The sequence below is a fragment of the Dacryopinax primogenitus genome (assembly GCF_000292625.1).
Source record: "Dacryopinax primogenitus strain DJM-731 SS1 chromosome Unknown DACRYscaffold_1, whole genome shotgun sequence".
NCBI classification, from domain to species: Eukaryota; Fungi; Basidiomycota; class Dacrymycetes; order Dacrymycetales; family Dacrymycetaceae; genus Dacryopinax; species Dacryopinax primogenitus.
Window position 1 is genome coordinate 314,972 of NW_024467198.1, and position 21,478 is coordinate 336,449.

The 21,478-nt window shown below is 54.9% G+C and overlaps 8 protein-coding genes across 8 annotated transcripts; 4 read left to right on the forward strand and 4 right to left on the reverse strand.

Moving 5' to 3' along the window:
- Positions 1-92: 92 nt before the first annotated feature.
- On the reverse strand, positions 93-2,046 carry DACRYDRAFT_112829 (uncharacterized protein; the record flags this gene model as incomplete). The annotated part of the gene is made up of 1 exon (XM_040769519.1): positions 93-2,046. Exon 1 carries the CDS (start codon positions 1,794-1,796, stop codon positions 93-95), a length of 1,704 nt encoding a protein of 567 aa, XP_040632933.1. The 5' UTR covers positions 1,797-2,046.
- A 1,436-nt stretch (positions 2,047-3,482) lies between these two features.
- Positions 3,483-4,769, forward strand: DACRYDRAFT_19367 (60S ribosomal protein L5). The gene is made up of 3 exons (XM_040771476.1): positions 3,483-3,512; positions 3,656-3,743; positions 3,796-4,769. The coding sequence occupies exons 2-3, from the start codon at positions 3,656-3,658 to the stop codon at positions 4,632-4,634; spliced, it is 927 nt and encodes a 308-aa protein (XP_040632934.1). The 5' UTR covers positions 3,483-3,512; the 3' UTR covers positions 4,635-4,769.
- A 61-nt stretch (positions 4,770-4,830) lies between these two features.
- Positions 4,831-6,743, reverse strand: DACRYDRAFT_85886 (uncharacterized protein; the record flags this gene model as incomplete). The annotated part of the gene is made up of 4 exons (XM_040776748.1): positions 4,831-5,293; positions 5,344-6,002; positions 6,060-6,266; positions 6,318-6,743. The coding sequence occupies 4 exons, from the start codon at positions 6,741-6,743 to the stop codon at positions 4,831-4,833; spliced, it is 1,755 nt and encodes a 584-aa protein (XP_040632935.1).
- Positions 6,744-7,000: 257 nt separating this feature from the next.
- Positions 7,001-8,421, forward strand: DACRYDRAFT_45381 (uncharacterized protein; the record flags this gene model as incomplete). The annotated part of the gene is made up of 4 exons (XM_040774641.1): positions 7,001-7,395; positions 7,448-7,712; positions 7,764-8,156; positions 8,224-8,421. The coding sequence occupies 4 exons, from the start codon at positions 7,001-7,003 to the stop codon at positions 8,419-8,421; spliced, it is 1,251 nt and encodes a 416-aa protein (XP_040632936.1).
- Positions 8,422-9,013: 592 nt separating this feature from the next.
- On the reverse strand, positions 9,014-10,791 carry DACRYDRAFT_44498 (MT-A70-domain-containing protein; the record flags this gene model as incomplete). The annotated part of the gene is made up of 6 exons (XM_040774583.1): positions 9,014-9,297; positions 9,480-9,670; positions 9,757-9,977; positions 10,031-10,135; positions 10,194-10,673; positions 10,720-10,791. 6 exons carry the CDS (start codon positions 10,789-10,791, stop codon positions 9,014-9,016), a joined length of 1,353 nt encoding a protein of 450 aa, XP_040632937.1.
- A 1,011-nt stretch (positions 10,792-11,802) lies between these two features.
- DACRYDRAFT_19371 (uncharacterized protein) lies at positions 11,803-14,016 on the forward strand. Its single transcript, XM_040771477.1, has 2 exons — positions 11,803-13,716; positions 13,783-14,016. Exons 1-2 carry the CDS (start codon positions 11,858-11,860, stop codon positions 14,009-14,011), a joined length of 2,088 nt encoding a protein of 695 aa, XP_040632938.1. The 5' UTR covers positions 11,803-11,857; the 3' UTR covers positions 14,012-14,016.
- Positions 14,017-16,875: 2,859 nt separating this feature from the next.
- Positions 16,876-19,894, forward strand: DACRYDRAFT_44611 (RNB-domain-containing protein; the record flags this gene model as incomplete). Its single annotated transcript, XM_040774595.1, has 6 exons — positions 16,876-17,396; positions 17,449-18,442; positions 18,495-19,038; positions 19,086-19,155; positions 19,205-19,403; positions 19,457-19,894. 6 exons carry the CDS (start codon positions 16,876-16,878, stop codon positions 19,892-19,894), a joined length of 2,766 nt encoding a protein of 921 aa, XP_040632939.1.
- Positions 19,895-20,354: 460 nt separating this feature from the next.
- Positions 20,355-21,328, reverse strand: DACRYDRAFT_73308 (pyrazinamidase/nicotinamidase-like protein; the record flags this gene model as incomplete). Its single annotated transcript, XM_040776002.1, has 6 exons — positions 20,355-20,669; positions 20,716-20,757; positions 20,808-20,870; positions 20,919-21,061; positions 21,115-21,118; positions 21,173-21,328. The coding sequence occupies 6 exons, from the start codon at positions 21,326-21,328 to the stop codon at positions 20,415-20,417; spliced, it is 663 nt and encodes a 220-aa protein (XP_040632940.1). The 3' UTR covers positions 20,355-20,414.
- Positions 21,329-21,478: the final 150 nt, after the last annotated feature.

The following is a 21,478-nucleotide window of genomic DNA, read 5'->3' on the forward strand; positions in this document are numbered from 1 at the left end:
AAGACGAATCAAAGTCAAATGAGAGTTGTTTACTGCTGAACCAGCAATCGAGACATGATAGAATTGACACTGAAACTACATTCTTGATCGGGTCACAGGTACCTGCCTGGACTCAGACTTCCTTCACTGGCGATCGAGCTCCTGGGTTCGGGTGCAAGAGCAGCTAAACCAATGATCGGCGAATGGATGATCGATCCTGCATTCCTCCGACGCAAGCTGAGGGCTTCACTCAGCTTCTCCCGAGCACGGTGAGCTTTCTCGTCTTCTGTCAGACTGGGGGCCGTTTTCGAGTCGGGCGCGAGGGTCTGCGCTTTGGCGGTCGGGAGACCATTGGTCGCGGGTTCGGAGCTGCGGCGCTCTGAACTGGCTTGGGAGGTGGGGATCGCCGGGAGCGGCCGAGATCCCTGATAGGAGTTCGAGGGTTGACGACGGGGCACGGGGCGAGCTCGCGCTACAGTAGTCGCCCGCCCAGCGTTCGCAGACGGAGTAGTTGGTGGAGACCTGGTGCGAGCAGGGGGTGTGAGGTCGCTGTCCGAGGACGTCGGCGGGGTAGGTATGCTCCTTTCTGGTGGTATGATGGGGGAAATCTCACCCTCGTGCGAACTTAAAGAAGGTGCCGCGCTCGCAACACTCGATGCTGTCGTAGGGGGCAAATCCGACTCTGTCTCTTCCGCAATCGTCGCATGCTTCGTAGGCTTGACCAATCCTGCAGTCCTCAGCTCCTCCTCGCACATCGCCTCGAGCTCTTCCAGTCCCAGCCAGCGGGCTTCATCCCTCAGGTCGAGAAGGGCTTCGAGCTTCGAGACCCCGACCATGGATGTAGTCTGGGAGTGCGAGGGGAGTTGGACGGCACGAGGCAGTGCGGGGAGGGAGTTGTCCCTCGACCGTGGCAGGCGCAGATATGAGAGGATGATATTGTACGGCGAAGAAGGCCGATCAAGGAATATGTGGAGAGTCTCGGTCGGCACCTTTGGCGGGCCAGACGGAGGGTTGGGGCAGAGCTCGAGGATGTAGTGTGCGAGAAGGGAGGGTCGGGAGGTCAACGTATCTATCGTTGTGCGCATGGTCATGCTCGACGTTTCAAGGGTAACGAGACTGTTCCTGCTATACGTTCCCGACTGCGGTGGTCCGGCCAGCAGCTGAGGTTCGAACGGCGGCAGGGCAGACGGCTCAAGGACTAGTCGGTTGAACGGGACGATCGAACTTGGTGGGAAGGAAGGCGAGGGCGGAACGTCATTCGTACTCCGCTTGAGCGAAGAGCGGCAGGGCGTCAACGGCTTCACCGACGGACGGGACTGTGCCGTCGGTGGTCCTCCGGCCCTTCGAATCGTGGAGGGAGGGGAGGTATCGATGACGGGCCGAAGGTTGACCAGCTTCGCTCGGTTGATGGTGTACGCTTCTGGGTCCATCAGCGCCTGCTCTGATTCCTTCGACCTGACCGTCGTCTTGCGCAGTTCATCCCTGCTAGGCCTCGCTGCCGGTTGAGTAGGCAGAGGAGGCGCCTTGGCCTTTGGGGAAGCAGGCGGCGTACTGAGAGAGCTGCGCGGCGGCTTGGAGGGAGGAGAGCGAGGGGACCTCCCACCACTAGTAGTAGATTGAGTGGGAGAGGTCGGTCTGGTCGGAGTTGCCGGAGTGCGGGAAAGCCACGCCATTGCTTTGTCAAAGTTGAACAGCTGCGAGCGAGGCCGTGAGGATGGTGCACGGGAAGAGTTTTCGTCTGTAGACGGTGAACAATCGCCGGTGCTACTTAACGGTTGCGGAGGAGAGTCGTTGCGACGTCGTAGTACTTCTGGCATGGTCGTCGTTATGGGTTCGGTGAATGGAATTCGATAACGAAGAGGAGTAGAACGGACAAAGGCAGAGTAAGTCAACGCCACAGAGAGGATGGATAACAATTGCCTTGACAATATCGAGCCTTGTTAGGGCAGGTAGAGCCAAGCGACAAAGCCACATTGTGCGTGTGTGGGCCAACCGTTGTCTTTTGAGTTCCCCGGGAGCCCGTCTACAAATTTCCGCTCAGCCCACCAAACATGGTAGACTAACTTACGGTTGTTTGATTCTACGCTTCTCACGAGTCGAACAAAAAAACAATGACAATCCCGTGATAAGCCAATGCGGCATTAGAACCCGACATTGAAAGGAGTGGCTGTGCTCCCGCTCGCACCGGACAGCGGGGCATATCCGCACCCGGCCTTTGTTTGCCCTCCTTGTTGTTCGACCATCCGAATACCCGAATGGCATCCGCTCTCACGCCTGCATATCAAAAATCTCTCGCTGCTGCTCTCCAACAGATATCGCCAAGTCTCGCAGCACTGCATAACTCACGAATACAAGAAAAGGATCCCACAGAAGCCGCGTTGAAGTGCTCTCATTGTGGGGCCTTTCTCATTCCAGGCCAAGGGTCAATTCGAATTGTCAGGAAAACCAGACGATATCGTGCCACCAGCACCCGGCTAAAGATCAGCTGCCACGTGTGCAGAACAACTGACTTCAGACCGTTGGTTGTTGATGCGGCAGCCAAAGCAGCTTTCGAGCCAGCGAGGACAATCGGCCGACGGAAAACGGCACGCGCCGAAGTTCTTAGAAATGCTGGTTCTTCCGCTCTTCCCCATCCCCACGTGCTGTCCACTCCTTCAACGCCGATAACACGGAACATACGTGATTTCCCAACCCCGGACCTCAACAGCCCAAGATTATCCACGCCTCTCCTCAGCGAAGCCTCTAAGAGTCGCTCCCAATCCCTCGAGCGATCCACCTCGCAGCCGCTTCCGATTTCGCCGTCAACATCCCCTTCCCCTTCCGCAACCCCAAAGGGGGCTTCCTCGAAAAAGAGGAAGAAATCGTCCCTGCAGGAAATGCTGGAACGCAACCGACTCCAGAAGCTGCAGAAGCAAGAAGAGCGCCAGCGAAGCGGGCTCCTCGGATTCCTTGACAGCGTATAGATGCACATGACATCCCTCCTGGAATCACTTTCCTGAACAATCGAAAGGCGAAACAATGACAGTGTCACCCCGACATCAATCGAAATCTTGGATTCGGATAGTATTGCCGATGCCGGCGCAGTACCCTGGCAGCCTCAACAGGTCGACTGAAGATAGCGTTGTGCTTCTATGTATCTCAACGAGTTGGCTTTTGTGGTACATTTGTGGAAACTTTTAGCATGCACAGTCTTGTATATTTATTACTATGTATAATGTAAACCTAAACCCATTTTCATTGAGTATAGGATCCAAACGGGCGCATCCCGCTTCTTTTTCCACACCGCGATTGATTGAAACTATTTGTCGTACTAACGTATAGCATCCCTCTGGTTGTTGATTTCAAGAGCTTTTTCTCAAAGAAAGAATTAACAGGGAGATGCAACAGGTTTGTTTTTTTAAGAATGTTCTTCTCGTCTCGGAGCGGATTATCAGAAGCACGGAAGCAATTGGCACTGAGCGCCGTCGGGTCCCTTCGTAATTTTGGTCTGTCCAAGGTACCCCCTCACCGACACGGACGTCCCCCTCGCCAAGGTGAGCATATTATCCATCCATCTTTGCCCTGTTCTCGTCCCCTGGACGGCATTGCAGTCTGCTGGAATGATTGGTCCTGGATGGAAGACGCAGAATGGGGTGGATGGGACGGTTGGGAGACGGATGCTGACTCCTTACCCCAGATGCCTTTCGTCAAGACCGTCAAGTCCAACGCCTACTTTTCCCGGTATCAGGTGAAGTACCGCCGTCGCAGAGAGGGCAAGACCGACTGTGCGCTCCTGTCGTCCAATTGCGCAGAACTCTTAATTGACCGTTAACATAGATTACGCCCGCAAGCGCCTCATCGCCCAGGCCAAGAATAAGTACAACGCCCCCAAGTACCGGCTCGTTGTCCGCTTCACGAACAAGAACATCATTGTTCAAATCGCCTATGCTCGTCTCCAAGGCGATTTCATCCTCTGCGCCGCTCAATCACGGGAGCTCCCGAAGTTCGGGATCGAGCACGGTTTGACGAACTGGACTGCTGCTTACGCTACCGGCCTGCTCTGCGCCCGTCGTGCTCTCACCAAGCTCGGCCTGGCAGACAAGTACGAGGGACAGGTCGAGCCTACGGGTGAACTCGCCCTGGTTGAGGGACTGGACGATGAGGACGCACCCCGCCCGTTCAAGTGTTACCTTGATGCTGGTCTCAAGAGGACATCCACGGGTTCCCGCATCTTTGGTGCGATGAAGGGTGCTGCCGACGGTGGTCTCTTCATCCCCCACTCCGAGAAGCGTTTCCCGGGGTACGATGTAGAGAGCAAGAGCCTGGATGCCGAGGTACTGAAGAAGTACATCTTCGGTGGCCATGTCGCCGAGTACATGGAGTCCCTGGAGGAGGAAGATGACGAGCGGTTCAAGAAGCAGTTCTCGAGCTACCTCGCGGATGACATCGGGTCTGACGACCTCGAGGAGATCTACCAGAATGCCTACTCTGCTATTCGTGAGAACCCGACGTTCGAGCCGACAGAGAAGGAGACAGACTGGAAGGCCGAGTCACTCAAGTACAAGGTTCACCGTCTTACCCAGGAACAGCGTGCAGAGCGTGTCCAGGAGAAGATCAAGATGTTCCAGGCAGGCAGGGCGGCTGCAGGGGAGGCCGAGGAGGAAGACGACGAGTAGATCCCTACTGCACTGGCTGGCGTTGGTGTGGTTTAGTACTGCATTTGTATGAGTTATGCGTGCTATGCTTTTTCCAAAATCCATCAGGTTATATCCTTGGAATTCATCGCGCCGAGAAATGATTGCTGCACTAGCTATTGTACAAATGTATGATGTGACGAGCAAAACCTTCAAGAGAGCTGTGTTCTTGTGTGTTCTACGAAACTGTACCGTTGATTCCACTTGCATTCGATGCGTTCATCTCCACGTCCTCAGATTTCTTCACAACAACGGCAGGTGCCGTGCTCGTGCTCAATCCAGCCGTCTTCTTCTCCCTCTCCCTCTTCACCCAAAACTTGACCAAATTCAGTGCCGCCGTCGCATCCTCAGCACTCGAATGTCCCTCCGCCCCGGCGGTCTGGATTAGCTGGCCCAAATGAACCTTGACCAGCTCCCTAAGGGCATGTCGTATTGGAGCACCGTGATGGTGCGGAAAGACGACGGCCGTGTCGACTACACGATAATGGAGCATGCGCATGGTTTTGAGATCGTTTTCTAGCGCGTGGCCGATGATGATCGTTTCGGGCCCGATGATGTGTGAGAGCGCGGCACGGACGCCTTCCAAGTCAAGCACGGCATTTTGAAGACTCCTGATGCCAGAAAAGCGTGTATTGTAGTCTCTGTGCCCTACGATAAGTTGAGGAAGGAAATCAGGCAAGATTGTACGCACAGTGGTTTCACACCCTCATCCAGCCGCACCAGTTCATCTAGCACCTCGTTCCCTCCCGCATCAACCACCGTCACCCGTGCACAGCTCATCCCCTGCGTGGTATATATCATCTCACAGTCCAACGCGACCACATCCAACATCGTCCCCTTTCCCTTGTCTGCAGCAAAAGGCGCCGTCGGTGTGAAAGGATGCCTGGCATGGAGGTCCTCTGTTGAGAGCTCGCGAAACACATGTGCTCCGAGCTGACATCCCTCGCGTGAATCGCTAGATTGACAGCATGCGTAGAACTTCTCCTTCTTCCCTCCAGGAACCTTCTGCATACGTGGTCGTGCCCAATGAAACTTGCACTCGGCGCTGTCGAAACCCTCGCCATGCACGGCGAACTCTGTCCCGCATCGTTCGCACGTCTTCGTGAGCCCTTCGTCCGCAACTCGATCACCGCCGGGACCTTCGGGAGCGTCGACAACGTATTCCCACTTCAGCATGTCTTCTTTGGACAGAACGGCTAGCTCGAGGTCGTTGGCGGTGACGAGTAGGGCGGAGATGGACTGTTGCTCGCGAAGGCGGGCGGCAACCTGTGCCTCGGTGCCGACTGAAGGGTGAGAGCTCGTGGTGGGCGCAATGCGTTTCTTCAACACGGCAATAGTAGTTATGATGGCCTTTATAAATTAGCAAATCGGTTACACAGATGTATGCAGATGCAGATATATGCGCACATTCCGATATGTCATCTTGTTCGTCTTGTCGTACACGTCCGCCTCCTGCTTAAGCGCATGTTCTCTTGCCAGTTCTGGCGCTGGCCCGGGACGGATTAAAGCGTAGAGCTTGGTGAACTCTTCCCAGAGACGAGAAACCATCACTTGTCTATCTTTCATAGGGATCCTAGAGTTGGCGGCGTTGATGGCGAGGACAGGTGGACCAGTCTAGGGTGTGAAGTGTTAGACACTGGGGTTGACACTGAGGTATATGCTTACCGTTGCTTCGGATATCGGGACAGGAACGGATACCGGAATTGTTTTCCGCGGGGTCACTGTACCATATGTACTCGTCGATGCAACAGGGGCAGCAACAGCCTTGAACTTTCTAGGCCGTTCGTCTTCCGCACCCCTGAGAGGATCTACGTGTCTCTTAGCAGGGATGACATTGGGAGTGTCGGTCGCGGGAATAGGAGAAGCCTTCCTGTTCACAAGGCGTTCCCGGTCTGGAGTGGGAATAGGAGAACTGTTCTTCTGCACGACGCGGTCCTTTGTTGGTGTGCTCGATGTCGCTGGTACTGTAGATGAAGAGGCGCGGTGCTGTGTAAGGATGGGATCTTCATGCGAGAACGGACATGGTCTGCGATGGCATGTTTTCCTCTGTGGACATTGTATAGTAGAGAATAGCCCAAGAGGTTTAAACATGACAATTCCGGTAGACGCACAAGAGTTGTCCTAAGCTGAGTGATTGACGCCCTGGAATGTACGTAATGTGACAATGGCACTAGACTGCCTCCGCGGTGACTCGCCGAAACCGCATGTTTGCCACGAAACGCCTGTCATATTTCCCTATTAAAGGCGCAGTTCTTTCGCCTTTCCTGCTTTCCTCCTCACCACCATCCACTAGATTGTTACACACATCGTCTATTGCTCGAGCGAACATGGTCCAAACCAATTCCTCCATGATAGCTGTTCATGGCTTCTATCGCTACACCGACATCCAGTTTGAATGGTACAAATCGATCCCCTCTGAACGCGGGCGTGGCGGACTCAGAGCGTTCCTAAACGCGGAAGCGCTGGTACATCCCGACAACCCCTGGCACGCAGGAAAGCAGGGTGTTGAGCTGTATCTTCTCACCATCCCGAACGGCGAACAGAGGTTGTGTTTCTCAAGCAAGCAGCTGGAGTATATGCGCTATTGGCTGCAGGCAGCAAAGGCTATCGACAAGCTGGAAGATATCCCCCTCCCCTCGAGCGAGTACTTGATCCTGGAGAGCCAGGTTAAGAGTGTATCCCCGGTGACCTATCGCACTCCCAAGGACCTCAAAAGCGCCATGCGTGATCTGTCAAAGTTCAAGTGCGCATCCAAAGCTCTGGTTTCCCATGTATGCTCACATTTGATAACACAGTAAACGCGTTAAGACCTCTCCCGGAGGACTTACCGATCAGCGTACGATGTTCGAGCGTGTCCGAGCCGCGTTCCAGACCAAGAAAGGCGTTTGGGCGGCAATCGACTTCGAGAGCTTCGAATACGATCACAAGTCCATAACCGAGTTTGGGTACTCTATGTTGAGCTGGGACAAGAAAGGCAAGGAGGTGCGAGAGGATGGCCACTGGTGTGTGCAGGAGAATATGCATAAGCTCAACGGGATGTATGTCAAGGAAAACCGCCGAGTATGCTCTCGCGTCCATTTGACTCATCGTCTTCGTCTGACCTATCATCAGGGGTTCAAGTTCGGAACATCGGAGATAATCCTCGACGCGGAATTCCGCAAACGCGTGCACAACTTTATTTATACTCACGGCCTTCCCGGCCCTCTCTACCTCATCGTCCACGGAGGTGCCGGAGACCGGGTCTATCTCAACCTCTGCAACGTGCCTCTCCTCTCTATAGCGCATGACTTGCCCGGTACAACGCCCACCCCGAGAGGGAAGAACGCCGAGCCGTTGAAAGAGGGTGAACTACCCAACATGTACACGCTCGACACGCAAGAGCTGTTCAAGGCACTGGAAGGGAACCACAAGATCGCTAGAGGGCTGGAAAGGATGTGCCAGCTTATGCGTTTGCCGGACGTGAACCAGATTGGGGGATGGCATAATGCGGGTAACGATGCTCATGTATGTCACTACTTCTCCCTTACTTCTTTCACTGACGCTTGATCCTCTCCTCTTTTGCTGGATGCAGTGGACACTCGAAGCACTCATCGCCATGGCTTCCGGAGAACCACTAGACAAACAGCGCGAGCTCCGCTGGCCTGACAAAGTCGCACCTCCGCTTGCGCCAGGCGCGCTGGGTCCGACGGAAACGAAGACTAACCGGCTTGCAGTACAGTGGGGAGAGGAGGATGAAGAGGACTGGGATTGGGAGGAAGATGTTCTCTGAGATCTGGGGATCTTGTGTTCCCTCGTGTAGGACTGCAGCGAGGTGTGATTCTGTAATATAGCATGGCTGCGACCGCAGTCATTCAAAGGAGTTGAATGCCAAGATTGTACTTGTGATAGCTTCGTCCCTCAGGTACATCGTAGCCACATACTAACGTCTAAACCAAGATAGGGACACATAAGTTCCAACAATGAGTCATTCGCTTCCTGAAAGCCTATGCAGCCCACTGTTTCAATCTCCCTCAGGATCCTACTTGTTGAACGTATTGATCATCATAACGATACAGTCTTAAAACCTAAGACAAGCCCGTCCAGGGGCACAACGTCCGTGCTGATCGTGAAAGTCCAGTGTCTAATGTGTCCCATCCCAATGTCCATCCCTATCATGCCGGGGTTTGCCTCTATCTCTCTGTGGCTGGTTATCTGACCCCGTACGTAGACGACTTGTCCTCTCTCGGTTCGAGGCTGCGGTCTTGAAGCCTAGGGAGGGTAGGTTCCACGATTTTGTATCATCTGCCGCTGGGGTGATACTGCTGCGCCCGAGACTACTCAAGGGTACCTCTCCGGATACCTACAATCGCGCGCGTCAGCGTTCAAGACATGACGAAAGGTAAGGTAACAGAAGAGTAGAGGAGAAGAAAGATCAGGGAAGCGAACGAATAGAACACAGCGTAGGGAAAAGGTATGAACGAAGGAAAACCCCGGAAAGTGAGGGGAAGGAAGTTGGAACGAAGCGAACGAAACTGAGCTGAGAGGGGAAAGACATACCGCTGCCGCATCCTCTCTCCTAAATCTGGCTCATGGATCTGGTCACTCCCTAGTTGGTTCCCCAGTGTGATCCACCCCGGGCGGGCGTTATGTTTCCTTCCGAAGATTTCTGGGTTGGGAGTTAGCGAGTTGTATCAGCTAGGGGTATAATGGGTTGGTAGGCCTCCGAAGGACCGGCAGTGGGAAGAAACGGAGCAGATCAGAGTTCTACAAGGCCAGCAAAACCGGCACATCCAGGAAGAAAACAGGCACATCCAGGAAGAAAAACAGCACCATCAGAAGCCTACTCACCGATCTTCCTCCCCCCGGGACACATCCTCTCAATAAGCCCATACACCTCGTCTGGCTTCCGACTGGTCTCCCTGACCTCGCTAACGATGACGTCCGTGTCCAGCCCGCGGTTTATCCAGGAAGGCCAGATGAGGGCGCCTGAGGGATCGTGGGGGGCTTTGAGCCCTACTAGGAGGTGTTCTTTCGTATGACTGGGGAATGTCAATTACATGAATTGCGTGGGGACGGGGTGGAGCAGAGGAAGAATGGAGAAGGGAGGAGGGAAGAGGGGACGCACTTGAGCCAGTGTCCTGTCCTTCCGGTCCTGATCACCCTCTGTAGCTGGTTAATCTTGAGCCAAATGATCTCGTCCACCCGTGTGTATCCCCACACGCGCAGGCACTCTCGGCCCACTTCCATGGCGCGTCCTGTGACCCACAGGAAGATGAGGCCTTCGTCTTGCAGCGAGGGGAGGGGCATGGTGCGCATCTCGTCGTCGGTCATGGTCCCGTATGGCAGCTGGGGGAGCTGAGTTGTCATATGCGTGTGGGAGGTAGAAGGAGGGAACGCACACTCATGTGGATATCCCACGGAGGGTCAGCCATGATAACATGAAACTTGCCCAGAATAGAATATTCAAACTTGCGCAGGTCGCAGTTGATCCACTGGGGAGGGAGCTACGATGGAACCCGTCTCAGTCAGTGCATTGGCTCGGGCGGAGGGAAGTAGTCGCACCAGATGCGTAGAGTACGTGCCGTTGGGGCCACGACCGATCGGGAGCCTTTGTTCTTCTGGAATCCTGGGCGGCCGTCTGCCTACTTGGAGTGCGGGGATATATGCCGCTCGCTGCTCTACCCCCCCGCTCACTGGTTCTTCACCATCATAGTCCACCTCAAAGTGCAGATACCGACACGGAGCCTTCTCCTTGCCCCTCCCTCCCGCTCCCAACCCGCTAGGGAGGTACACGCTCCCGCTCGGCCTCGCAGGTGGAGGGCCAATACTAGGCGACAAGGCATAAGAAGGCTCGGAATAACATGTGTTGAGGTAGGAGCAATGGCCGAGCGAGGGGTCGGTATGCGGCCTGAGGATAGGCCGGAAGTGGACAAGGGGACAGGCGGTGAAGGAGCCTGTCGCCTGTTGGCGGGACTTTGCACAGTCTAGTTTGGTGATGTGTGGACAGAGGGGCTCGAATGCTGCGCCTGGAGGGGAGTGGAACTGCGAGCTGTTAGGGGGGATGAGAGGGGGATGGAGAGGGACGCACACGCTCTGCAAGAAGTTTGGAACGCGCGGTGCCTCGTTGAACAAGGGCTTTGAGCGTCTCGAGCTTGGTCATCCTTCCCTGGCCTTCATCAGCTATCGAGGTATCTGTCCCCCAAGATGAATCTCAGTCTCTCTTGCTGACCATACAGGCGAGGAGACCTACCTTCGTCCATCTCATCCCACTGTTTCCCTACGCTGATCTCGGAAATAATCACCTCGTCAGCTTGCTCAAGCACGATACGGCCGTGGTCCCAAAAGTCTTCCATCTCCCTCAGCGATGCATCTACCAGGCTGCGGTCTGTGAGTCTGAGACCGATTGAACGAGCATCATGAGTGCGTGCGAGGATGAGGCTGCTAAACGTTAGGACTAACGAGAGAAGATTAGAAGCGCTTACAGCCTCAGTAGCTCTTTTGCTTTTATTGGAAGAGGGAGTACAGGGCGTGATATGAGATAGTCTGATAAGAGCTCACTGACTGATTCTTGTGTGGGTGGCATCGTCGTCTTTGCTTAGTACTGAAAGAAAGACTCACGTCACTGACCCTTTGCTGGAAAGGTGATCGTGTGGTTGTGCCGTGATCGGGGGAAAGTTAAATTATTGGACCCTGACGCCTTCTGACTCGGCGTTTACTGTTTCATACAAGGTGTGTTTATCTTCACTTTTCTGTTGTTGTCTGTCTGAGTAAAAGCAAACAGAAGCATGGCACCATCCATCATCATCCCCTATGTGGATGATCCCCTCTCAGAGGTACTCCCCGCTGCCATCCGTTTGGGACATGTGATCATCCCCGCCTCCTTCCCACCTTCTTCCTTACCGCCCTCTTGCGCATACTCTGTCCTCTTCCCGCCTTCCTGCAGCCCTTCTGTAGACAGCATCACCGCACTCCTCGATGACGGTGCAGACAAGGTCATTTTAGCTTCCCCAGCGTTTGAGGACGCCGTTGCTGTTCTCCCCGCAGCTCGGCTCGTCTTCTCGCTCAACGTCGGCGAAGAAGCGCACGAAGAAGCCTTATCCTGCTGCCTCACTTCCCCCGCTCTCATTTCCAAAGAAACGCTCAAATCGTTTCAGCAATCTTTCTCCGGAGAAGTCCTCATATGGATCACCACACCCAGCCTGGAGCAAATCCGGATCGCCTCTGCCATGGGCGTCCCTGTCGTCCTCCCTCTCAGCCAGCTCAGCACCGGCGCAGAAGAGGGAAAGCTCAATATCGCCGACGCCTTCCTCGCCCCAGTTATCAGTGACCGACCCGACGGATTGATTCCCACGATCGTCAGTGCCTACCCTCAAGGCGGCCGCGCGCTCGGGCTGGTCTACTCCTCCCGTGCCAGTGTAAAGGAAGCACTTCTCACCGGGAAGGGCACGTATTTCAGCAGGAAACACGGGCTTTGGAGGAAGGGAGAGACGAGCGGTGCCACGCAGGACGTGGTCTCTATCAAGGCGGACTGTGATGCCGACTGTTTGGAGTTCATGGTCATGCAGCATGGTGCTGGGTTCTGTCATTTGGCAACGCCGAGCTGTTTCGGTCCTTGGACGGGAATCGCCGCTCTGGAGGAAACATTGAGCTCGCGGTTCGCCAGTGCGCCAGAAGGCAGTTATACGGCAAGGCTGTTCAACGACCCCGATCTCTTGAAGAGCAAGATCATGGAAGAAGCGGACGAACTGTGCCGTGCGGAAAGCAAGGAAGAGGTGGCGTTCGAAGCTGCGGACCTGATATACTTCGCTCTGGCGAAATGTGTGAGTCGGGGTGTGGGTGTGAAGGAGATAGAGGCGAGCTTGGAGAGGAAGGCGAAGAAGGTTACGCGAAGGAAGGGGGATGCTAAGCCCCAGTGGGCACGGACGACTGGGGACAATGACAAGACACCGGCTGCTGCTGAGAAGACCATATCCGCCCCAGAGAAGACACCGGACGCGCCTATCCAGATGCGCACGTACGACCTCGCCCTCCTTTCCCCTCCCGAACGGGCGGCGCTGCTTAAACGCCCTACGCTCAAGAGCGAGGAGATGATCGCCCGAGTGCGTCCGATTGTGGATACTGTACGCACGCGTGGGGATGCTGGGCTGAAAGAGCTCACGAAGAAGTTCGACAAGGCCCTCCTGGAGGAAGTCATCCTCTGCCCTCCTTTCTCTCCGGAGAGCGTGCGCCTACCAGAAGAGGTCAAAGCTGCCATCGACCAGGCGTATAAGAATGTCTACGCCTTCCACGCTGCGCAAGTAGACAAGGTCCCTCTAGAAGTAGAGACGATGCCCGGCGTCGTCTGTTCGCGCTTTGCCCGCCCGATCGCCCGCGTAGGGGTCTACGTCCCAGGGGGCACAGCCGTCCTCCCCAGCACCGCGCTCATGCTTGGCATCCCAGCCCAAGTCGCAGGGTGCAAGGAGATCGTACTCGCTACCCCTCCCAGGCCCGACGGCAGCATCGTACCCGAAGTACTCTACGTCGCGCAGCTCGTTGGCGCTACGTGTATCCTCAAAGCCGGGGGTGCGCAAGCGGTTGCAGCCATGGCGTACGGAACAGAGACGTGTCCGAAGGTGGACAAGATCTTCGGACCGGGCAACCAGTGGGTCACAGCGGCGAAGATGCTTGTGCAGAATGACACGGAAGCACTGGTGGGGATCGATATGCCCGCAGGACCGAGCGAGGTGCTGGTCATAGCGGACTACACAGCTGACCCGGAGTTCGTCGCTGCAGATCTGCTAAGTCAGGCAGAACACGGCGTCGATTCCCAGGTCGTGCTCGTCGCTGTCGACTTATCATCCGAGCATCTGCAAGCTATAGAAGTAGCCGTAGATCGCCAGGCACGCGCACTCCCCAGAGTGGAGATCACGCGCGTCTCAATAGGCAAGAGCTTGATTGTCAGGGTGAAGACCGTACGGGAGGCGATCTCATTCTCGAACGAGTATGCCCCGGAGCACCTGATCCTGCATCTAGAGAAGGCGGAGGAAAGCGTAGGCTCTGTGCTTAATGCCGGGAGCGTGTTTGTTGGCGCTTATTCGGCTGAGAGGTGCGTCCCTCCCATGCCTGGCCAATTATACTTATCCGATACTGACGTTGTCGACTTGCTCTCCAGCTGTGGGGACTACGCCTCCGGGACGAATCACACATTGCCAACAAACGGCTTCGCACGCCAATACAGCGGGGTCAACACCCAGAGTTTCCAGAAACACATCACGTCGCAGCGTATTACCCCCCAGGGCCTGGGCGTGCTGGGCCCGGTGGTGGTGACGCTGGCGGAAAGGGAGGGACTGGAGGCGCACGCGAATGCTGTTAGGGTTAGGTTGGCGAAGTTGGGGGTATGAACGGGCTGGAAAAGGATTGATGGAGATCAAAATGGAAATAGAAATGGTTGTATTATTTTCGATATTGGACTACATGTGCTGGTCTGTTTCGAAAAATGCTCTTGTAACTCTGAGTGAAAAAAAAGAGTTGTTTTGTGTTGACGTGGCGGTTCGTGACTTGACGCCCACGTCGGATAAGCTGTGCCTCCACGATGATCTGCTGACAATACGGAACGCCGAAAAGATTGGTCATGCTGTTAGTGTTATCTATGGGCGGTTACACGATCCCAGTCTTTGTCACCGTCGAAATTTCCTGCTTGTGCTTCATGACGACGGAGAAGCGCAAAACCCTTCACGACTCGCCTCACATGCTGTATGTGTGGCTGCGCAGACGAGCGGGTCCATTCATTCCATCACCTGTCCGCCCTTTTACCCTACCCCATCAACCCTCAACCACCACCTTCGTCTCTTACTCCAGAGGTCAACGTCCATCCAGTCAGTCAGTGCCGTCCTTTGACAGCAACGACCACAGTCTAACATATCATCAATAGGCAGAAACCATCCCTTAGTCCCACACGCCTTGTCAGGCAGCACCTCCCCTCCCCAGCCTCTCACTTTACCCTACCCAACGCAGCCTGTCTGCGTACAAGGAGCGGACAGACGACCAGCTTGATCTGCCGATCAGATCGAGCAACAGGACAGTGCCTACCTCGCGTACTCATCCACCTGTGATCATCACAACCCCCCCCGTCGCAACGTGTGTCCCTCCCACTCCTGTCCCATGCCTTACGACCGAACCAGCTGACATCGTATATGCGCAGCTTTTGCTAGGTTTCGATCGCCCATCCTATTGTATTTGAGAAAAGAAGAAAACCGAGCCCTGTGCTTCGACTAAAAAAATACGCAAACCTCATTCAAAAAAGACAAAAAAACACTATTGAACTACTTTATCATATTCACGACATACCGTTATGACAGACGTTGCAGCCCAGACACCTGCACCGGCACCTCCGGCGGCAGCTTCGCCTCCAGGAGACAAGAAGGACGTCAAACCGGGAAACGCTGGACAACGAGGGGGCAAGAAAGGCGGTCCTGTGCGACCGAGTTCCACGAGCGACCGCGACAGGGAGGGCAAGTCAACCTCCCGTCCTGCGTCGCGCGGTAGCCAGAAGAAGGGCCACAACAGCGCCAATGCCGGTAGCGGCAATGGCAGCGCTGCTGAAGGAGAGAAGAAGGGTGATAACAAGCCCCGGCGCGAGAATAGCCAGCGGTCCGCCGGAGGCGGGCGTCGTTCGGGCCCAGGCCAGGGACGCCCTACCTCCGCCAATAAAGAAGCCGCGGTACCTGCACCGCCAGCTGCCATTTCTACTTCGGCTCAACCCGATGCTGCCCTCAACTCCTTGCAGAAGATGATCAACGATATGAAAGGCTTGCAGTCGCCTGTTGGTACCGCTCCATTAGGACCTGCACCAGCCACACAGCCCACCCAACCGTTCCATTCCACCCTCATGCCTGATGCGCCCGTCTTCCAGCCTGGGGTTCTCTACGCTCCTCCGCCGATGGTACAGGAGCAACCGGACAAGTCGGACGTTCCGCCCCGTCACCGTAAGGCAGCGAGCATGAGCGCTGCTCCTTCCTTCAGTAGCTACACGTTCCCGCAGAACAACTCTGGCACTGGGTTTTCTACGCAGCTAGGGCCGATGGTGGAGGACATTGAGGATAACGCCGCGTTCGAAGAGGGCGAGATCCCCGATTCTCAACAGCCGATTTACACCAGCGGTGCCCAGCAGCCCCAGCAGCAGGCCTTCACTGCACCTCGTTTTGCTGCTCTTGCCGCTCAGAGGCAACAACAGGCTGCTCAAGCGCCCGAGCCCGCTCTCGGGCCTAGTGGCCGCCCGCAGCTCGCCCCATCCTTCGTCTTCGGTGCTCGCAAGCGCGGGGCCTCCGCGGCTGGAGGTGTGCAGAGCCTCGGTCCCGCTATTGGGGAAGAAGACGGAGAGTACAGTCTCCGCTCTCCGCAGAGCGACTTCGGAGGACCGGAAATGCCTGTCCCTATGACTATGCCCATGCCTATGCCTACGGGAATGGGCCACGGCCGCACGCAGAGTGAGATGCCAGGCATGACTGGGCTGATGGCTGAGCAAGTGAGTCATCAAATATGGGGATATATGCGCATATACTGACCGGTGTTGCAGATTATGCTCCAGAATCAGATTGAGGCATTGCAGCAGCAACAGCAGCAGCTCCTCCAACAGCAACTCGCGGCCGGCGGGGTCGTTCCCGGTTTCCCTGGGATGAACCACTCGCAGCTTCCTGCTGCCGCAGCTAGGAGCGCCGCTCACCGACGCATCCAGAGCCAGCAAGTGCCAATGGGCGGTATGGGTATGATGGGCGGATTTGTGCCTGGTGAGTTCCCCCAGAATAGCATGCCGCCTGCTGCGATGGCCGCGATGAGTGTGATGCCGGGGATGCCCTTCGGTGTGCCCGGGATGAACCCCCAGACGCCGCCTATGCCTGTTCCTCAGCCAGCGGTATCTCAATCAGCTGGCCGTGGTGCGCACGGACGCAGGCATAGCGTGAACGTCCTTGCCAAGGGTCATCAGCCCCAGCCTAGCATGGGGTACAATTTCTATAACGAAGGATATGATGAAGCATTCTCTCCCCCTATGGGGCATTCGCGCCAACCTTCCAGGCAGGATTCGACTTGGAGAATCAGTAAGCATCGATTGCCTAGCAGAGAGTGACATGATGGTAATTATTCTACAGATGGTGGTGCCGGTGCTGTTCAGCACGAAACCCCCTTTTCTGCCGATCTTGCACAGGCCCAGGCGCAGCTGCAGAGCTTGCAACAGTTCCGTGCTGCCTCTGGCGGGCATCACCAGAAGATGGCTTCCTTCAGTTTCCCCAACATGTTGCCCAACTTCATGGCTGCGAACGCGCTTGGGATGCCCGGCTTCAACCTCTTCCAGCAGCAGCAGCAACAGTTCCAGATGCAGTTGCAGCAGCAGGCTAACCAACCTCAGCGCAAGTCTCTCTTCGCACCTTACCTCCCGCAGGCGTCACTTCCGCCACTTTTGGGTGCGGGCAAACTTGTGGTTGGCATTTTGCGGGTGAACAAGCGCAACCGGTCCGACGCGTACGTCTCCACGGAAGTGCTGGACGCCGACATCTACATTTGCGGTTCCAAGGACCGCAATCGCGCCCTGGAGGGCGATATCGTTGCTGTTGAGCTCCTTGACGTCGATGAGGTTTGGGGCACGAAGAAGGAGAAGGAGGAGAAGAAGAGGAAGAAGGAAGAGAATGCTGCTTACGATATCGTCAAACTTAATGCGGGCAAGAAGAACGACAAGAAGAAGGATGATGTGGAGGTCGAGGGTCAGGGTCTGATGCTTTTCGAGGACGAGGAGTGCGTCACAGTTTCTGTCCCTCGCACATATTATTCTAACATGTTTGGCTAGGGTCACGGATGAAGTCAAGCCTCAATTTGCTGGCCATGTCGTGGCTGTTGTTGAGCGCATGCCCGGCCAGCTCTTCTCTGGTACGCTTGGCTTGCTCCGCCCCTCTTCCGCGGCCACCAAGGAGAAGCAGGAAGCCGAGCGTCGCGAGCGTGAAGGTGACAAGGAGCCCGCCGAGGAGAAACGTAGTGGAACTGACCGTCCCAAAATCGTCTGGTTCAAGCCTACCGACAAGCGTGTGCCGCTCATCGCCATCCCTACCGAGCAGGCACCGCCTGACTTCGTTGAAAATTCTGAGGCATATGCCAATCGCCTGTTCGTGGCTTGCATCAAGCGCCACCCGATCTCCTCCCTCCATCCCTTCGGCACGCTTGTGGAGGAACTCGGTCCGATCGGCGACCTCGAAGTCGAGACCAGCGCTCTCCTGAAGGATTGTAACTTCCCTACCGAGGACTTCTCTGACAACGTTCTCAAGTGCCTGCCTCCTTTGCCTTGGACTATCCCAGATCGCGAATACGAGACTCGCCGCGATCTGCGTGGTGATCGTATCTTTACTATTGACCCGTCGACGGCAAAGGATCTCGATGATGCCATGTCCGTCAGGAAGAACGAGGACGGAACTTACGATGTCTCTGTTCATATTGCCGATGTGTCCTACTTCGTCAAGCCGAGCACTGCGCTTGACAGGGACGCGAAGAAGAGGGCTACAAGTGTCTACCTCATCCAGCGTGCGGTGCCTATGCTGCCACCTGCCCTGAGCGAGGAACTGTGCAGTCTCGTGCCCGGTGTTGACAGGCTCGCTTTCACTGCCATTTTCAATATGTCGCCACAGGGTAAGGTCATTGGCAGCTGGTTCGGTCGCACCATCATCAGGTCTGCTGCCAAGCTGGCCTACTCGAACGCTCAAAATGTCATTGACGGCCACCCTCTTGGGGACGTTGAAGTCAGTCCTGAGCATACGGCCAGCGAGATCGAAGAGGACATCAAGATTCTCCATGTAATTTCTGCTCTATCTCTTTCAGTTTTATCAACACTGACGCGCGCCCTAGGACTTGGCTACCAAGCTTCGCGAGGCCCGCTGGGAGGCTGGTGGTCTCCGCATCCACTCTCAGAAACTGCACTTCGAACTTGATGACAACAACATGCCCCTGGATTGCGAAGCATATGATCGCACCGAGGCCAACTCGTTGATCGAAGAGTTCATGCTTCTTACTAACCTGAGCGTGGCTAAGATGATTGCTGCCGCTCTTCCAGAACAGGCAATGCTGAGGCGGCATGAAGAGCCCGTCCCTCGTCGCCTGGAAAGATTTGCCGAGCAGGCTGCGCGTCTTGGTGTCGCTATGGATGTGTCCAGTGCCGGCGCCCTGCAGAAATCGTTCAACGCTATCGAAGATCCTCTGCTTCGGAGGCAGCTTGAAATTCTGGCTACTAAGGCTATGCACCGGGCAAAATATTTCTGCTCTGGCATGCTAGATATCGCCAAGTACCAGCATTACGGCCTGAACGCCCCATTGTACACCCACTTCACCTCCCCAATCCGCCGGTACGCGGACGTGCTTGTTCATAGGCAGTTAGACTGTGTTTTGCAGAATCGTATGCTGGGTGTCTTCTTGGTCAATTTCGTCACTGACATTATGTAGCTCAAGATGTAGAGACTCGCTTCAACATGGATCGTGATGCTGTAGCAAAAGTGGCGCAGCAGTGCAATATGTTTGTATTATCAGTCTTTACGAAAATTTCGAAACTGACATTTTGAAAGTAAACGTGACTCCGCGAAGCTTGCTCAAGAGCAGTCTGCGCATTTGTATTTATGCTTGTTACTCTCCGATTTGTCACAGCGCTATGGGCCCGTCATCCGCCAGGCCCGTGTCATCGGCATTTTGGATGCTGCCTTCGACGTTTTTGTGCCTGACTTCGGTATTGAGAAGCGTGTTCATGTGGACCAGATGCCCATTGAGGTATGAGCCTCTTATTATCCCCGATACCTTATCGCTTACACACATTTCTCAAGAACCATGTCTACGACGAGCACGCCCATTCTCTGCAGATCTATTGGACGGACAAGGACGTCATTTCTTGGCTCGCGGAGAACAGCAGCGATGACCCGCATCTCCAGAAGATGCGACGCACTGCTGAGATGCACGCGCGGAATCAAGCGAACATGGAGTTGTCTTCTCGCCAAGCAACGGATGAAAGCGCTCTCTTCGAAGAACCTGAGGACGACGAACCTGCAGATAGTGGTGCTATTGAGGTCATCGAATCCCACCAGCATGATCTGTCTCGCAAGAAGGAGATTCCGCTTTTCGAAGGCCTGAGGGACACCGGTGGACATAAGATCCAAGAGATCAAAGAAGCGATGCTCGTCCCTGTTATCGTCACTGCCGACCTCACGAAGAGTCCTCCAGTGATCAAGGTCTACAGCGTCAATCCGTACGCCTCGAAGAAATAAACGAAGGTGCTTTCTCTAAGGTTCCTACTTCCTGTTCATCCCCGTTCCACGATTTACGTATGATGCTTTTTCTTATTGGTATCTTTCACCGCTCTCCATCACTCGGAAACCCTTGCACTCGAAACGTTTGTTCTCGTAATTGGGGGCATTCACCAGCGCGACACATTTACCATGTGTCCACGCCATAGTCACCGCAGTAATGCTCATGACCTGTATATTATGCGTGAAATGATCATTTATGCCGTTACCTTGCTCGGTTCACACGAGTAGTTGATCCCTTGAATTAAAACTCTGGTGTCGTTAGTCTTGTTTGCGTTTTTGAGGGTTTGGGTCATGATGAAGCTGGACCTTCCTCTCGTCTTCGTTTGGGTGACATTTTGAGAGGGGCCATCCGGTGGATGAATTCTGAGCGGGTGCTCATTGTCGGCAGACTAGTGCGTTCACAAGAAACCCTTTACTCGTCATCCTATCAACCCAAATCCGCGTTAGTTGTACAAAGCCCCCAAAACGGTGCAGTGCACTACACTGTAAGGACATCATCTATGCTGACAATGTCACAGCCCCACCCTCTCAAGTCATCAAACACCCGCTCCGTCGCGGCCTTATCAGCAGCCCTCACCGCTTCCCTGACGATTTCTGTTTTGAACCCAAACTTACACGAGTCGACGGCAGTGAAGTATACACAATAATCTGTGGCCAAGCCGCAGATGACGACGTGCTCAATCCCTGCCTGATGGAGGGTCTTGATAAGGGGAGTGAATGACGTGTATTGGTTCTGTTCTCGTGTCAGCCCAAATGATGATGAACGATAGATGGCTGACGTCGGAGAAAGCAGAATAAGAATCCACGGCCAGATCTCCTCCCTGGGATTGTTTCAGCTGGTGCATACAGGCATATCCAGGAAGAGGCACACTTTCTGTATGATTACAACATCCTTCCCGAGCTTCTTCTTTAACTCAGCCTCAAATTCACATCCCTCCTAGGGTGTTAACACAGCGAGAAGACCAGAAAAAATGTTTCTCACGTGCGTGCCTTGCACACAGTGGTCCGGCCAGAGCATCTGGGGCACCATGACGCCTGGTGGACAGTGCGGCTTCTGCACCGAGATGTTGGTGAATGGGGGCAGATCGTGTGTCGACGTAAATGATATGTGGCCATGTGGGTGGTCTACACCTCATTAGAATGGGGATATTCTTCGTTGCGTAAGTAAATGGATCTACAATCCTGGATAATGTGGTATGAATATCATCAGCTATTGTTTAACAACTGCCAGCGTACTTGGCTAGCAACGACTAGGTCCCAGTTCCACTCGAGGAGACGATACACATGCGGAAGGATGTCTCTTCCCTCGGGGACCGCCAGCGATCCGTCTGGGGGAAGAAAATCGTTCTGTATGTCGACCAGTAACAGAGCTGTCTTTGCGGGAGAGTGCATAGTGTTGAGCGGAGCGGAGGCGGGCAAAGCCGGCGTTTACGGCGGCGGATGGGGAGGAACAAATTCGTTGTTTTTGGTGATGCAAGGGTCCAAAAGGTTAGGGTCCCATAAATAGCGATCATCCCTTGGTACATGCTGGAACCCAGTCGC

Excerpts from the sequence above, each read along its gene's own strand:
- DACRYDRAFT_19367 (XM_040771476.1), top strand. The coding sequence starts at position 3,656 with ATGCCTTTCGTCAAGACCGTCAAGTCCAACGCCTACTTTTCCCGGTAT. Across the intron at positions 3,744-3,795 it reads CAGAGAGGGCAAGACCGACT|ATTACGCCCGCAAGCGCCTC; the intron begins GTGCGCTCCTGT and ends CCGTTAACATAG.
- DACRYDRAFT_19371 (XM_040771477.1), top strand. The coding sequence starts at position 11,858 with ATGGGCGTCCCTGTCGTCCTCCCTCTCAGCCAGCTCAGCACCGGCGCA. Across the intron at positions 13,717-13,782 it reads GGCGCTTATTCGGCTGAGAG|CTGTGGGGACTACGCCTCCG; the intron begins GTGCGTCCCTCC and ends CTTGCTCTCCAG.